The sequence below is a fragment of the Balaenoptera ricei genome, chromosome 6 (assembly GCF_028023285.1).
Source record: "Balaenoptera ricei isolate mBalRic1 chromosome 6, mBalRic1.hap2, whole genome shotgun sequence".
Lineage (NCBI taxonomy): Eukaryota > Metazoa > Chordata > Mammalia > Artiodactyla > Balaenopteridae > Balaenoptera > Balaenoptera ricei.
The window spans coordinates 102,065,383-102,078,374 of NC_082644.1; the positions used below are offsets into that span (position 1 = coordinate 102,065,383).

The window sequence follows — 12,992 nt, forward strand, 5'->3', positions numbered from 1 at the left end:
CTCACTTCTCGCGTTTTGTAATTCGTGTTAGTTGTAAAGGTGCTGCCCTCCCACAATACGTGCTCTAGAACTCAGGTCTCAGTGAAGCAAACCCGCTACCGGAGGACTCTGAGGGTAGAGGAGCCTGGGTCGCTGAGTCCACCTAAGCCCCTGCCCTTTCCTCCTAAGATTTTTGTCTTTTCCCTCCATGTTTGTTTCTTGTGGGAACCATATCTTGAGGGGAGTTATCTGGGAGATAACTTGTATTAAGACCCTAAGGGAAAATGGAAGCATTCCTCGACTGGCTTTAAAAACAGAAGCTTCATGTTTACCCAAAAGGATTTATGGCCAGAGAATGGAGATGAGGGACAGTGTTGGGTTAGGGAAAGCCACACAAAGGGGATTCAGCTTGATAACACCCTTGAACTAGGAACCAGATACCTAAGCTCAACTCAGTAGAGTGATAACTGGCTTCCATACATTTGGATACAGAAGTCCTTCACCTTTTTGAGTCGGCTTTCTCATCAGTAGAGATAGTATCTGTCTGCTAACCTCACAAGGTTGAGGTTGACGTAGAGGGCAGCGAAATAAGAATGTGGAAGCCCTGCGCACAGACGTGCCATGGAAATCGGAGATGGTAGCATCCCTTTTTAGGAAAGTCCAGGCATCTGTAGCTCATTAGCTATTCATATATGCTCAAATAATATTACGGGAAGCACCCTGTAGTAAGGGTGTGGGTATCTTCCCTGGTTGTGTAGTCCTAAAGGAAAGAATCTGCTGTGTGACAAGGTCTGGGTGACTCTCTCCTCCCCAGCCCCCGCTAACTGATTTGAGAATTAGTTCAGTTCCCACTGTCTGGCCAAGACCTTTTAGACCTTTATGTGGGCCGTTCCTGGAGGGTTATTGGCTGAGGTCCCCAGAGCAAAGGTTAGGGGAGTTGAGGTTAGGGGAGTTGGCCTGGAGTCACTGGGAGACGGGCAAACAGATGGATGGATAATTACACACACACACACACAAAGGTGAACAAGGCACAGTTACAGTTGTTGGACGCACAGTGCTTATGGATAAGTTATATATGTAAATAAATGATTAGAACTGTGAAAATTGCTTCAGTGGAAGTATCTTCAAGGTACTGAGAAGGGAGTGACAAATTTTGTCAGGGGCTGGATCCAGGAAGGATTCTAGGAGGAGGGGGCATTTGAGCAGATTTCTATGAGATCCTTGGAGCCCTCTACATGAAAAAGAGGGGTGTGTGTGTGTGTGTGTGTGTGCGCGCGCGCGCGGGCGCGCGCTATGTAAGCAACGATGAGAAATATGAAACAGCATAGTGGGTTCCAGGATCAGTTCAGGCCAGATTGTGGAAAATTGCTGTCTGAGCTGATGCTGGCTTATCTGACTAAAGGTTTTGAATTCATTCTTTCTTTTGTGCAATGTTTAGCCATAGGTGATGGAGCCTTTCTGAGGCCCAGTGAGCTAGTGTTGTTAAAATGTAAGGGTGGGCCCCTCAATGCCTAGCATGGTGCCTTGCCTGAGGTCAGTGTTTAAATATTTACTGAAATGATGAAGACGTGATGGTCGTCTCGGAGCTCCAGAGAAGCTGTCCCCTCGCTGATCCTTAGACCCTGGGATTTGGACACTGCATGCCCTCAGTGACATCAGTGTGCTGAGGAAGCAGGTCGTGGGATGCTGCTGTAGCTAGGTTCTATGGTCCACACGGAGAGCAGCTGCTGAGGGGCTTGCCTTCCCAGCTGACGAGACCCTGGGCTGAGAAGTGGAGGGGTGGGGTCCATTCCCATGAGTACCTTCTGTGAAATGGTACCCTTTCAGTAATTACAAAAGTATTTTTGACATTGCATAAGTAAGGATGTGATTAAATTATCTGTGGTCAGGGGGACAAAGGAAGGTACCTTTTTTGTTTAGTTTCCATCACCCACTGAGTTGGGTGACATTGCCCTTGACCCCAGACCATGCTTCCCTCTGCCTCATTCCATACTCTCTTTCCAGATGTGCCATCTTCATCTGGAGCTTATGGACATGACTGTTAGATTGACTTCTCATTTCCTGTATGTCCTCTTCTCTGGGGGCTAAGAGTCATATCCAGCCTGCACACAAGAAGAGATCATTCTGGGGAAAGACCCACGCCCAGCCTGTGATCTGATTACCCACAGGTCAGGAATGCAGAAAACATTCCTGACCAAGGCTGTTTGCTTAGTATCATGTCACTTTCTTGCCATCTTCCTTAGTCTTTGCCTTCTAATGATTCCAAGGTGACATTCAGAGGCTTTCACATCTACTGCTAGACAGGGCTTTGTTCTCTTATCAAATCTTAAAGCCAGAAAAGGTAACTGGAAGACTGCATCTTTTTTGGATATTATAGGGACATAATTGATTCAAGTGGCTTCCTACTGAGGCCTAAGAAGAAAGAAGTCCATAAGTTTTTAATCTTTCCTTCCCTTTATTTTCTGGTACTTGCTCCCCCTGCCCCTTTTAAACTTTTTTATTGAGGAAGATTTTAAACACATACAGAAGAGGAGAGAATTTGTAGTGAACCTGCAAGTACCAGCTTCAACAGTGATCAGCTTTGGGGCATCTTGTATCATCTGTATCCCAACTACCCGACCTTAATTATTTTGAAGCAAATACCACACATCCTATCATCTCATCTACGAATACTTTAGTTATGTGTTACTAAAAGATGAAGACTTTGTAAGATCATAATACTTCCATTATCACACCTAATAATTCCTTCATGTCATCAAATAATTGATCAATATTCAAAATTTCCTGAATGTCTCAAAATCTTTTAACCCTGTGTTTTAATCAGGACCCACTGCAGTTGTTGATAGGTCTCTTAAGTTTCCTTACATCTATAGGTGCTCTTTCAAACTCTGTCTTTCTTTTTTCCTTACAATTTATTTATTTACTGAAGAAACTGGGTCTTTGGTTCTCTTTAGCTTCACAACGTGTAGATGCCGCTGATTGCGTCCTTGCAGTATTTAACATGTTCCTCACTCTTCTGTATTGCCTATAAATTGGTGTTGTGTCTAGAGATTTGTTCAGGACTCATATCCAGTTTTTTGGCAAGCATACTCATAGGTGGTGGTGTGAACTTATTCCAGGAGGCACATAATGTTTAGCTGTCTCTTTGTGATGGTTGATTAGGTTTTTAAATGTGTTGGATATTTAAGAGGGTTCTGGCCCCTTAATGTTTACCTGGGCCCAAGTGGTGGTCTTGAGAAAGTGGGGAAAAGAGAGAATGTGGTGTGCTCAGGAGTTCTCTCTCTGTTGAAGTCTGAAGATGGTGGTGGCTGTCATGTTCTCTGTCCCTGAACTGTTGGTTCCTGCAGCGCTTGCTGACACATGAATCAACAGGATTTGGTGTAGAGCATTGCCCGTCGTGTTTCTCTTGGTTGTAAAAGACTCGTTCACTTAAGAAATGGTAAGTAAGGAGAGGATCAGATTCTCTGAAAGTTGTTTTTGTATTTAGAGGTGTTTCTTGGTTTGGCTAAACCAGCCGCTGTTGCTGGTGTTCTCCAGGTGTGTGTTCTTAGCTACTTTGTAAGATGATTCTTTTCTTCCTTCAGGATCTCATTTTGCCCAACGGTGGTACTCCAGCAGGCCCTGCAAGTCCAGCTTCTTCATCTTCCCTTCTCAACAGACTACAACTTGATGATGACATCGATGGTGAGACCAGAGACCTCTTTGTCACGGTTGATGATCCCAAGAAGCATGTCTGTACGATGGAGACCTACATCACTTACAGGATCACCACGAAAGTAGGTCTTTTTATTATCTTCCACCTGTCTGGAGTGTCTTGGAGAATTGAAGTCCTACTGCCATGATTCCTGCCTTTCCTTTTTCCCTTCCTTTGTACAACTCTGTTCACCTTTATGACAATTGTGGGTATAGCTTTTTGGGAGAGTGGATATATTTAGATTTAAAAGGATTATACATAAGTTTTTTTTTTTTAACCTTAAAATGAAGGAGAAATTGTGACTACAGTCTTTCAAATGAAACTTTAAAACCCCGTACTTTCACTTATTTTCTATCATGATATTGTTTAACATGTTAATATCTCATTACTCTTGAAATTTATTAATCATTGTATCAGCCTGAAGCTCTGTGATGAGAACATGATTATAATCTGGTGTAATTACTCTTTGTTTTTGTTTTTTTTTTTAACATCTTTACTGGAGTATAATTGCTTTACAATGGTGTGTTAGTTTTTTATAACAAAGTGAATCAGCTATACATATACATATATCCCCATATCTCCTCCGTCTTGCGTCTCCCTCCCACCCTCCCTATCCCACCCCTCTAGGTGGTCACAGAGCACCGAGCTGATCTCCCTGTGCTATGCGGCTGCTTCCCACTAGCTATCTGTTTTACATTTGGTAGTGTATATATGTCCATGCCACTCTCTCACTTCATCCCAGCTTGCCCTTCCCCCTCCCCGTGTCCTCAAGTCCATTCTCTACGTCTGCATCTTTATTCCTGTCCTGCCCCTAGGTTCTTCAGAACCTTTTTTTTTTTTTTTTTTTTAGATTCCATATATATGTGTTAGCATACAGTATTTTTTTCTTTCTGACTTACTTCACTCTGTATGATAGACTCTAGGTCCATCCACCTCACTACAGATAACTCAATTTCGTTTCTTTTTATGGCCGAGTAATATTCCATTGTATATATGTGCCACATCTTCTTTATCCATTCATCTATCGATGGACACTTAGGTTGCTTCCATGTCCTGGCTATTGTAAGCAGAGCTGCAGTGAACATTGTGGTACATGACTCTTTTTGAATTATGGTTTTCTCAGGGTGTATGCCCAGTAGTGGGATTGCTGGGTTGTATGGTAGTTCTATTTTTAGTTTTTTAAGGAACCTCCGTGCTGTTCTCCATAGTGGCTGTGTCAATTTACATTCCCACCAACAGTGCAAGAGGGTTCCCTTTTCTCCACACCCACTCCAGCATTTATTGTTTGTAGATTTTTTCATGATGTCCATTCTGACTGGTGTGAGGTGATACCTCATTGTAGTTTTGATTTGCATTTCTCTAATGATTAGTGATGTTGAGCATCCTTTCATGTGTTTGTTGGCAATCTGTATATCTTCTTTGGAGGAATGTCTGTTTAGGTCTTCTGCCCATTTTTGGATTGGGTTGTTTGTTTTTTTGATATTGAGCTGCATGAGCTGCTTGTAAATTTTGGAGATTAATCCTTTGTCAGTTGCTTCATTTGCAAATATTTTCTCCCATTCTGAGGGTTGTCTTTTCATCTTGCTTATGGTTTCCTTGGCTGTGCAAAAGCTTTTAAGTTTCATTAGGTCCCATTTGTTTATTATTGTTTTTATTTCCATTTCTCTAGGAGGTGGGTCAAATAGGATCTTGCTGTGATTTATGTCGTAGAGTGTTCTGCCTATGTTTTCCTCTAAGAATTTTATAGTGTCTGGCCTTACATTTAGGTCTTTAATCCATTGTGAGTTTATTTTTGTGTATGGTGTTAGGGAGTGTTCTAATTTCATTCTTTTACATGTAGCTGTCCAGTTTTCCCAGCACCACTTATTGAAGAGGCTGTCTTTTCTCCGTTGTATATTCTTGCCTCCTTTATCAAAAATAAGGTGACCATATGTGTTTTGGTTTATCTCTGGGCTTTCTATCCTGTTCCATTGATCTATATTTCTGTTTTTGTGCCAGTACCACAGTGTCTTGATTACTGTAGTTTTGTAGTATAGTCTGAAGTCAAGGAGCCTGATTCCTCCAGCTCCGTTTTTCTTTCTCAAGGTTGCTTTGGCTATTCGGGGTCTTGTGTGTTTCCATACAAATTGTGAAATTTTTTGTTCTAGTTCTCTGAAAAATGCCATTGGTAGTTTGATAGGGATTGCATTGAATCCGTAGATTGCTTTGGGTCGTATAGTCATTTTCACAATGTTGATTCTTCCAATCCAAGAACATGGTATATCTCTCCATCTGTTTGTATCATCTTTAATTTCTTTCATCAGTGTCTTATAGTTTTCTGCATACAGGTAGTTAGTCCTAATGTCAGGGAGAGGAGGAGTAAGAGAAGAGTGGGAACTAATATTTATTAACTTTCTGCCGTATACCACTATATTACTGCCTTGTCTTTTCCACACCTGGTTCACATTTGAAAATGTGTATGTGTGCACAGGCATATGCACTCACACAGTCTGCCCCTGTCTCTTTTGCCACTGGGTAGTATTTCTCAGCATTGCTAGGTGCTTAGATGTGTATTATATCCTCAGACGTCCTCGGATGATATACATACTCCCATGAATCATTTCCAGTTACTTATTTTTTTCTCCCTAGGGTCAACTTATTTTATACCCTGTAGTCAGTGAAATGCAAAACATGTTTTTCTTGAATTTGTGCTCTAAACAGCTGAATGTCAAGGTGACCGCCTGGCACAGCAGTGCTCACCTGTCTTGACGCTTCCCCGCCCCTGCTTGTCCTCCACCCTGCAGTTTCTCTCCCTGTCAGCGGATTCTCAGGCTGATGCCTGTGCTGCAGCTCACCACTCTCTCCTCTGCTGTCTCTCTGTCCTCACTTCCCCTTTCTCCATTGTGCTCTTATTTCTATCTCTTTTCCTCTAAGTCAGATAATGTCTTAGGATAATCTTTCCAAGTTCCAATCCCACATTTTCACTTGGCTTCGAGGACAACACCTTAAGGGTGAAGTTGTTGCAGGATTAAGTTTTACTTCTTACCGTGAATTCCACTTCTGATCTCAAACAAGAGTCCTTTTCTTTTCCTGTTTCAAACAGTGACACCAGGTTTAATACGTTGGTGATGCATCTGGAACCTTTTTCCTGAGTGTTGTATTAAAGGACGTGTAGGGATGCATGGGGATGAGAGAGAGGACAGACGGGAACACAGGGTCCCAAACTCCTGATCTTGTCCCAGCAGCCCACTCCTGCTGAGCTTTTCAAGCAAAGTTAATGGTCAGAGGACGAGGTTGTACAAATACTTACTTTATGACTTTGAGCTTTGACTCCCAGGCCTGATTCAGATTCCGGATGACAAAAGCTGGACAAAGTACAGAGCTGCTTTTGCCTGAGCTAAAATGAGCCTAGGGCTGAGAGCCAGTGCGGGGAAAGTGTTCCCCCCTGAGGTCTAAGTCGTGGCTATCTTCTCTCTCCAGTGGTGGGGAGAGGCCTTCTCAGGGCTGGCAGATCCTGGCAGTTTTCTCTGTAGGCTTCTAGAAAGTAACATCATAATAATAGCTAATTATTGAGCATTTACCATATGCTGTACTTTTTTTTTTTTTTTGCAGTAGAAACCCTTTAAATTTTATTTTATGTAAGTAATATGTGCTCATTATAGAGAAATTAGAAAACTCAAGTAAGCTAAAACAATAAAATAAAAGAACACTTACAAGCTCACCAGCCAGAAATAATCATTTATAATTCTCTGAACTATTTGTCTCTATCCATTCACAAAAATGAGCATTTTACATGCAGCCAATTCACTTAGTACAATGCAAATGTCTTTCTCTGCTAGTAAATGCCAGTGAGCACACTGTTACGCCATCATCTCTAAGACTGTGGTAGTGTTCCGCCGTGTGGCTGAGCTGTGATTTGTTTTGTGCTAAATGCTTTAGATATATCATCAGTTAATCCTCACACTCAAGGAAGTAGGTACTGGTGTATTCTTACTTTTGCGAATGAGGAAACTAAGACACAGCGATATTAAGAAAATTGCTCAAAGACATGCAACTAATACGTGTTAAAACTTGAACCCAGATCTGTCTTGTGCTGTGCTTTCAGAAGACATGGTTTTCAAGAAAGTACTCCGCACCGCCCCTCCCATCCCCCGCACCAGCACTGTCATCTACTACCATGGCCTGACTATTGGAATTGATGATGATGTGCAGGTAGACTGGAGGTTGGGGAAACAGAGAGCAGCCTTCAGCTCCCTTTGGGAGCCATCCTCCTCTTGGCTTTTATCCCATTGCCAGATAGTCATCTCCAAGGCTTATGCCCCAATTAATTCCTCTTTTCAGATGTCTCAGTGGTCAACGCAGGCTAAATGCTGCTGAGGTCAAGTCATATGTAAGAATTACAAAGTGAATGTTAGATTTAACGATGAGAAGGTTATTGATGACTATGGTGAGAGCAGCTTCATTGGGGGGGGGGGTGGTACAGCAGCGTGCAGTGGGTTAGGATGAGTGGGAAGTAAGGAAAAGACATGGTGAGTGTTGGTAGTTTGGCAGTGAAAGTGAGTGAGAGAACAGTAGCTGGAGGGGGGGATGTGGCTTTGAGGGGGAGAGGCATTTTGTTTGTTTTTTAAGGGTGAAAGAGACTTGTTTAAGTGCCACGTGGCCATTGTTGGTGGAGAAGGAGAGTGTGGGTTGAAGGTTGGAGAGTAGGATGCAAGCCTCTGAGGAGGTGGGCGGAGAGTGTCCCCAGCAGAAGTGGAGGGGAGGGAGTGGCCTCTGATGGGGGAGGCATACTTTTTTCATTGTTTCTGGAAGAAGAAGGGAAGTGGTTTGTTTTTGTTTTTGTTTTGTGGCAGGACGTTGAGGGGTTCTTTGCTTATATCTGCAGTTTTCTCTATGAATAGATGATGAGGTCTTCGTGAAGAGTGAAAGGGGAGGTTTTGAAGTGGGGCTTAGAAGCTTTCAAAACTTCTACAGGCTTTGCATTAACTCACGGAGAGTCGACTAAGGAAGTATGGGGAAAATGGGAAGAGAGTCGACTAAGGAAGTATCAAGAGATTGCTTGACAGTGTTGAGGGTCCAGTTGTAGAATTTATTGCTTCAGTCAGTGTGTTTCCCTGATTTTGTTTTTCCTCCAGACTGTGCCTAAGTCTAGAAAAGCAGGCAGTAGGTGGTTGCATTTTTGCCAGAGTTGTATGAATGACAGTGTGGAAGGGGCATTTAGGATGTGGGCAAGTAAGATGCTGAAGTGATGGTTGGTGGAATTGATGCTGAGTAAGGAAGAAAGTAAAGACAGGAGTGGATGGATTGTCAAGAACTGTAGGTCCCGAGGCTGAAAAACCAGGGGTACTGGGAGATGGAAGAGTCTGAAATACAGGAGGTGCCGGTTAGAGAGGGAGATGTCTGAATTTCTGTGTGATGACCAAGTCTGTGGAGAGGCCGTGACAATGGAGTGAGATGTAGTTGGCTTAGAGGTGGGTGTTGTGTGTGGGAACCACCTGCGTCTTGTGGGCACCCAGATTATGAAGTCCAAGAACGAGGTGCTCTCAGGGGAATCAGGAGAAAGGCCAGAGGTGTCAGCAGATGACAGGTGTGAGGAGAGGTAGAGATGTCTATAACCTGATGGCATGAGCCTCAAAAGGATTTTCAGGGGTGGGAGGAGTGGTGTGGAGGGAGCAGGATGTCAACAGCAACTCTTGGTCTTGGTCTTAGAGGTTTGTGAAATGTAAGAACACCAGCAGCTTTCCACTTGATGGGACAGCAAGGGGGCTGTATTCTCAGGGGAGAGCCAGCTTTCAGAATTTGAGCAGGTTGAGGAACTACAGGACTTTATTACTTATGGGACTGGTGTTGCAGAGAGCTGGGTGGGAAGATCTGAGGAGGAGGAAATAAATGGAAGCTCGTTTCAGAAGAAGGAGGCCAGAAACCTCTTCAGCATCATTCTCAGGTGCTCTTAGAGCTACAGGGCTTTGAAAGAGAATGGGATTAGCTGGCTAATATTTGATAAGGGAAGAGGTTCTTTTTTGGGGGAGGGGGTTACTCAGACTTGTTAGGATCCAGCTGTGGCCTGGACGGATGGCGTTTCTGACAGAGACAAAGCCTCTCTAGAGTGAGCTGACTGTAAAATCAACTTTTCAGTTGACTGAAAATTCTTGGGAAAGGCTCCAGGCCATAGTCACTGGGCCCATCAGCTCCTAGGGAATAAAGAGGAGTTCTTTTGTGGGACGGTGGGGCCCAGGGGACTGGATGTGCTCCTAGGGGATTGATTTTACTGTGGCTCCGTGCTGGGTCTTCCAAAGTATTAAACTTAACAAAATTTGGCAGAGATGCCTAGAGATGACCAAAGAGATATTCACAGGGTGCAATGGTGAGAATGAATATTCTTCATTACAACTCTTGTGCTCGGTTACCTATTTGTAGATCTGACTTTAGGTGTGTACGAATGACCTTATGATCTTTGTGGGGCATTCTAGAGTATGGGAACACCGTAAGGAAGGACACAGAACAAAACTCTAAAGTGGTCGCCTCTGATTATGGAATTGTGGGTGTGCACTTTCTTTTTTATTGTTTTGTTTACCACAGATACTAGAAAACAGAGATAAACACTTATTAGTACTTTATTTTTCTTTCTAAGTCAGACCCTGAATTTCACAGAGGAGAATTTTACTACAGACTCATAATTGGGGTTTTATTGGCCTGCATATTTTATGAGCACTGTATGTCTTATAACAGACTAGATTTCTTTCCAGAAATATACAGTAATGTCTGTGACCCAATTTTAACAAGTGTGCAGAATTCCAAGGTGAGTGCGTTTTGCTAGCCTCGTTCCCAGCTCTACTTTTTCTCTCTGTCCTTGTTTTTCTTTATCTTGCTCACCTACTTCTAATTTATGTCATTTGATCATATTCCACATATCACTCTATCTTTTCTAGAACAAGTGGTGGTAAAAATAAGTAAAATAATTATCAGGTCAGAGAGTGTGAGCATCCTTCTCTTTCATGATGGTTTTTTTTTTATGTTATTGTTTTCCAAAGCATCAAACAAATTTTACTGATTTATTAAATCCCCTGTCCTTAAAGGAGCTGTTTTAAAAAATGAGCTTTTTGTGTATGTGACTATAAGTATTGTATAAGAATGTTAGAAAGTTTGGAAATAAAGTTGAATGTAAAGTTGTCATCATAAGTCCCAGATTTTTCTTCTACCTTTTTTTTTTTTTTTTTTTTTGTAAAGATTTATTTATTGATTGATTGATTACTATGTTGGGTCTTCGTTTCTGTGCTAGGGCTTCCTGTAGTTGTGGCAAGCGGGGGCTACTCTTCATCGCGGTGCGCGGGCCTCTCACTGTCGTGGCCTCTCTTGTTGCAGAGCACAGGCTCCAGATGCGCAGGCTCAGCAGTTGTGGCTCACGGGCCTAGTTGCTCCGTGGCATGTGGGATCTTCCCAGGCCAGGGCACGAACCCGTGTCCCCTGCATTAGCAGGCAGACTCTCAACCACTGCGCCACCAAGGAAGCCCTCTTCTAACTTTTTAAAAAATTTATTTATTTATTTATTTATTTATTTATGGCTGTGTTGGTTCTTTGTTTCTGTGCGAGGGCTTTCTCTAGTTGCGGCAAGTGGGGGCCACTCTTCATCGCGGTGCGCGGGCCTCTCACTATCGCGGCCTCTCTTGTTGCGGAGCACAGGCTCCAGACGCGCAGGCTCAGTAATTGTGGCTCACGGGCCTAGTTGCTCCGCGGCATGTGGGATCTTCCCAGACCAGAGCTCGAACCGGTGTCCCCTGCATTGGCAGGCAGATTCTCAACCACTGCGCCACCAGGGAAGCCCCTCTTCTAACTTTTTATGTCGAAAATTTCAACACAATGAAATCATAAAACATGTATAATTAATTTTGTATCCTGCTGTTTTTTCTTAAAACTATTACTGAAACATTTTTGTCATTAAAAATGTTTTACAGACATGATTACTGATAACCATAGAATAAATATACCATAATTTCCCCGACTGTTTTTTATTGTTGGACATTTAGGTTGCTTTGAATTTGTTATTTTAAATAATATTGCAGTGAACATCATTATACAGGTATCTTTGCCACAGTTTAAACATTGTTTTCTAATGATAGATTCCTAGGAGTAGCATAGCCACAATTTTATATATATACACACACACACACACACACACACACACACACACACACACGTATGCCATAAATAAAGGAGATAATTCAGGTGAATATTTTCAGAAGCTTGCAATGAGGACAGACTTCTTATCAATGACACTAAAAGTAGCAACCATAAAGGGAAAAAATGGATGAATTTGACTATATAACAATTTTAAAATTCTGTATAATAAAAGCCATTTGGCAATTATGATAGGTAGATCGCTATAAAGAGCTTTCACAAGTGGAAAAGACTAGACTCACAAATATAAAAAAAGACTTCTTACAAAAGAAGAAAAAGATACAGCCAACAAACACTTGATGTTCAACAACAACAGTCACGAAAGAAACAAAAATAAAACAAAGATGACATGTTATTTTTCAGTTATACTTCCATCGAAGATAACCAGTATTGAGACTATATGCTAAGAATATAAATCAGTCTATAACTGGAAACAATTTGTCGATTAAAGATACGTATACTCTTTCATCTTTCATGTATATTCTTTCGTAATTTCAAGAGGATTATCAGTGATGTTTACCGTGGTATGGTTTATTGATCGAAAAATTGGTAACAACCTAAATGGGGATTTGGTTTAATTATGGTATATCCATGTGTGTTAAAGATGATTATGTAGATCTGAACTTACTGACACAGAAAGATGTCCAAGATATATTAAAGAGACATAGGAAAATATGAGTGACTGTGCATAGAAAAAAACATGGAAAGATATAAACCATAATATTAATTGCATTTATCTCCATTTAGAGGGATTATGGCTGATCTTTTATTTTTTATTTCTTTAATTTTCCTGAAGTTTTTAAATAAGTGTGTCTAACCTAAATAAATAGAAGGGGAAAAAAAGTAGTTGCTCGAAAGTAAAATTGGTTACAGCAGAAACAAAACTTGTGTTTTATCATACATACTGCTTTTTGTAGTTACCAAAGATTGATTTCAAAGTTAGAGTAGAAATGTTACATAGACTATAATTTAATGAAGTGGTTTTGCAAGCCATAGTAAAGAGGAACAACCAGTGGATATCATGTGACAGAAGAGGGCAGAAAGTAGAGCCCTCTATTAGTTCTGTTTACAGTGAAAGTGAGTTGCATTGATTTGTCACCCTTCAAAATAGACCTTTCCTGAGCCCATAATCATCGACAAGTCCCCAGACAGAATCTGCTGGGGG

The 12,992-nt window shown here is 41.8% G+C and overlaps 1 protein-coding gene across 1 annotated transcript in view; it reads left to right on the plus strand.

Moving 5' to 3' along the window:
• Positions 1-12,992, plus strand: part of SNX30 (sorting nexin family member 30) — a 116,007-nt gene that overhangs the window by 48,095 nt on the left and 54,920 nt on the right. The window contains exon 2 of the mRNA XM_059925337.1: positions 3,564-3,755. Within this exon, the coding sequence (XP_059781320.1) occupies positions 3,564-3,755 (192 nt within the window). The remainder of the gene's footprint in view (positions 1-3,563; positions 3,756-12,992) is intronic.